Source organism: Acanthamoeba castellanii (assembly GCF_000313135.1).
Source record: "Acanthamoeba castellanii str. Neff unplaced genomic scaffold scf7180000084746, whole genome shotgun sequence".
Classification (NCBI taxonomy): Eukaryota; Discosea; order Longamoebia; family Acanthamoebidae; genus Acanthamoeba; species Acanthamoeba castellanii.
In genome coordinates, this window is record NW_004457568.1 from 86495 (window position 1) to 90512 (window position 4018).

General features: G+C 58.0%; 2 protein-coding genes across 2 annotated transcripts; one reads left to right on the plus strand and one right to left on the minus strand.

The window, feature by feature from the left end:
• Nucleotides 1–107: 107 nt before the first annotated feature.
• ACA1_185300 (uncharacterized protein) lies at nucleotides 108–561 on the plus strand (the record flags this gene model as incomplete). Its single annotated transcript, XM_004342482.1, has 2 exons — nucleotides 108–122; nucleotides 172–561. 2 exons carry the CDS (start codon nucleotides 108–110, stop codon nucleotides 559–561), a joined length of 405 nt encoding a protein of 134 aa, XP_004342531.1.
• Nucleotides 562–1873: 1312 nt separating this feature from the next.
• Nucleotides 1874–3945, minus strand: ACA1_185310 (serine/threonine protein kinase; the record flags this gene model as incomplete). The annotated part of the gene is made up of 4 exons (XM_004342483.1): nucleotides 1874–2242; nucleotides 2345–2550; nucleotides 2629–3045; nucleotides 3135–3945. 4 exons carry the CDS (start codon nucleotides 3943–3945, stop codon nucleotides 1874–1876), a joined length of 1803 nt encoding a protein of 600 aa, XP_004342532.1.
• Between the last annotated feature and the right edge of the window lie 73 nt (nucleotides 3946–4018).

The following is a 4018-nucleotide window of genomic DNA, read 5'->3' on the forward strand; positions in this document are numbered from 1 at the left end:
CAAGCCAAGCACCACGTCGGTCGCCGCCTACGATGCTGCCAACGGCCATCTCCTGTGGCAGGTGAACTACCTTCACTGTGGCGTGTGTCACGTGTGTAATGTTTGTCATGTTCGTGTTACATGTGACTCACTTGTAGATGCTTGCTCTCTTGATTGTTGGTGAATGGCCAGAACACGGTGGAGTGGAACTCCGCGCCCGCGGTGACGACCCTGCATGGGGTGGTGGTGCAGGGCGTGCAGCAGCTCGTGTGCGCCACCTACAGTGTCCTCAGTACGGATACTCTCATGTGTCACGACCCGCTCAACGGTGGCGCTCTCGCCTTTAGCCAGCAGCTCACTGCGCATCAGTTCGTCCCGACCACCTTCCGCCAGTGGCTGCTGGTTCAAGACTGGGCCAAGGAGGAGCTGGCGGCGATCGATCCCTTCACGCGCACCGTGGCCTGGACTATCCCTGCTGGGGGCGTCTATCACGTGGACGTGGCTGACGACGAGAGCTTCCTCCTTCTCTCATCTCCTGCCACTCTGTGGAAGTGGATCGTCAGTCCATTGGTCTCCCAGTAATGGAAAAATGATCTTCATGTGGATTTAGACCTTTTAATATAAGTTTTTTTATAGCATATTTGGTACAGTTGGGGTGGCGACCTTTTATATGTGGCGGGCTGGGGGGGAGAGGAGTTCAGTGTACTCCTGTCATCCAGGCGTACTGTTTGTCAGTTGAGCCTTGCTCCATGAGTGCACAACACAGTGCTGAAGAGTGGCAGCTAGGTGACCTGATCAAGCCAGGAGAAGCAGGCAATATTGTCATTCTTGGGTTCCCTTCTGATGAAGGTCTCAAGTGCAATGGTGGATGTGCTGGTGTTCAAGGTGCCCACCAAATGCTGCTTTAATCCTTTTTGTGGTTTGACCCAGTAAGTGGCTCTATGGCTGTTGTCAATATTGATGCCCACTTAACATCCAAGAGGAGGGGAAGGTCCACTCTGGCTTGCCATTCAGGCTTCTGATTGAACACAGTATGTACATGTCAACTTACTGCAGCAGATCAATAATGTGCTTGCTCTGAGCTCAACTCATCACCACCAGCCCAGTTTTTGAGTTAGAACTTTGTCATCCCCATTTGGAAGATATCAAACAAACCAACAAAAAATTATGTGCAGTTCTGGCTCTCTTGTGGCAATGATGTTCTACTACTTTGTGATGGGAGAGGCAAGCTGCATGCTACCAACCAGCAGTTGTCTATGTTGTGGGATGAATCTTGACCCCTGACTGCTTGTCAGCTGGAGGAACATTAGGATGCCCTATGACAGTACTTCTACATGGTGAATAGCCATCACTGAAGCACAAGCCTGCACCTGTCAAGCCTACTACAGCTCCAGCCCCAGCCCAAGCACAAGCCCAACAAGTTCATGCCACCAGCCCCACTGCAATCTGGATGAGATCATCAAGAAGAACCCACTCAGCAAGAGCATGCAACAAGCTCACCAATCCTGATCACATGTATGCCCACAAGATGCCCTGTGCAGACAGTCCCAGGGGTTGCCCACTGGACTCAGGCACTCAGTCAAGCCCAGTGCACCTGTGCATGAATAAGAGAGTGAGCGAAAGAGGCAGGTGCCCAACCTACCAGGAGGCAGGGGCCCAACCTGCCAATGCTGTTGCATTCTCTCCCAACCAACCCATACCACTTGGCACACCATACTGGCGCAGTGATGGTGTCTAATATCATGGTAAATTCCTTGAACATTTTACAATAAACACAACACTGCCCAAAAAAACCTTTGGCGACCGTGTTGTACCATTTTTTTGTTGCCCCTCCCATTTTATGTTACACTGCCGGTGGCACCTCAGGGGTTTGTCGCCACAAAATCGTCCGCACCTACCTGCTTGTCGAAGTAGGCAAGTACGTCTTCATGAGGGGGCGCTTCTCCGCCTTGGCGTGCCAGCACTTCTTCATGATCTTGGTGAAGTGCGCCGGGCAGTCGTTGGGGATCTGCGGTCTCCGCCCCTCGAGCACGCCGAGCGAAACGCCCATAAAGTTGCGTCCGGCATAGGGCTGGCGCCTGGTGAGCACCTCCCACATGATGATGCCAAACGAGTACACGTCGGCCTTTTCGTCGTACTTCTCGCCGCGGATGACCTCCGGCGCCGTCCAGCAGGGAGTGCCACAGCGGGTCATCGTCGCGTTCTCCTCCTTGATGCGCGCGAATCCAAAGTCGGCCACCTTCACGTTCCAGTTCTCGTCCACCTGCACGTTCAACCCACACACACCACGTTAAGGTGTCAGGAATGAATGACTATTGGGTGTTTGGGGGGGGGCGCTGTGGGCTGTGGGGAGCGGTGTGCGTACGAGCAGATTGGAGGGCTTCAGGTCGCGGTGCACGATGACCGGGTGCAGGGAGTGCAGGTAGTTGATGCCCAGAGCCGCGCTGCGCAGGATCTTGAGCTTCTGCTGCCACACCAGCTTCATCCCCGAGTCCTGGAGGATGTCCTTCAAGCTGCCTTGCTTTGCAAACTCGGTCACGATGCACAGGTTGGGCTTCTTCATGCAGGCACCTGCACCACGACGTGGGGGTTGAAGCTTCAATCGTCAGCACTCAATTGTGGGGCCAACGCTGTTCACTGCGCGCGTACCAATGAAGAGGACGATGTTGGGATGATGGAGCTCGGAGAGGAAGGCCATCTCTGCGCGGAACTCGAGCATGCGCCGCTCGTCGAGCTTCTGCTTGATGAACCGTTTCACGGCGACATCAACGCCCTTCCACTTGCCGCGATAGACCACGCCGTAGGAGCCCAGACCGATCTGCTTGCCCACCTGGATTTCGTTGTAGTCGATGATCCACCGGCACAGGTTGGCCGACGTGAGGAAGTTGTCCTCCTTGAACGCCATCCCGTCGCCCACTACCGTCTGAACCTCGTTGCCTTCGCCGCTCGATCCGCTCCTGGGCTCCTCGCTGGTGTTGCTCTCCGAGTCACCTTCGTGCGCCTTGGACACGCCACCGAAGAAGCGGCCCTCCAGACCTTCGACCTTGATCTCGTACAGTCGAGCCCCTGCCAGATGGCGGAAATCGAAGAGCCGATTGAGCCAACGCACCACACGCGCCACCGCACGCACCCATGCACACACACCACCCACGTACCCTGAGGGTAGTCGGGCATCTCGAAAGTGCCGAGACAGGAGATGAGGTTGCGCTTGACCTTGCCCAGGCTGGCCTCCTGCATCTTTCGATAGGCCGTCTCGCTCAGCAGGATCTGACCGCCGTGGGAGAGGGCCGTGATGCGCGCTGCGGCGTGCACCGTGGGTCCAATGTACTCGACGCGACGCGACATGGGATCGCGGACCATGCGCGCCTCGCCCGAGTGGACGCCCATCCGCACGCGCAGGCCCCGGTAGAGGACCTTCTCCTCCTGGTCGTTGTCGGCCCACTCCTCCGCCGCGCCGGGGTGGTTTGTGAGCTCCTCAGGCCACTCGACCTGGAGCAGGGCCTGCTGCACCTCGGTGCACCAGGCCAGCGCGTCGGCGGCTTGCTGGAAGGCCATGCAGAACGAGCCCTCGCCCGAGTTTCGGTCGCGGATGAACACCACCTCGTAGCCCCGGTGGCGCTTGAGCAGGCCGCGGAGGGTGCCGTTGTGGAGCACCGTGGCGTCGCGCATGGCGATCGGGTTGAACTCCCACAGCGATGCGGCGCGCGAGATGTCGGTGAAGACGATCGTGATGTCGCCCTCGGGCGGGCGCATGTCGGTCGCTGCCGCGGCGCCCTCCACGCCACTTTGAGACGAGTTGCTCGACTGGGAGCTCTTGCTGCCGCGCGAGTTGGTGCTGTTGGTCGAGGAGCCCGGAACGGACCACGACGAGCCGTAGATGCTCTTGCCGCCCTTGGACGACGTCGAGGTGAACGAGGCCGACGCGCCACCGGTGGCGTCGCCCACCATCCCGCTGAGGCGCGTCATCACCTCGAGGAACGTCGGTCGCACGCTGGGGTCCGTGTGCCAGCAGTTGGTGATGATGTCCGTGTACTCGGCC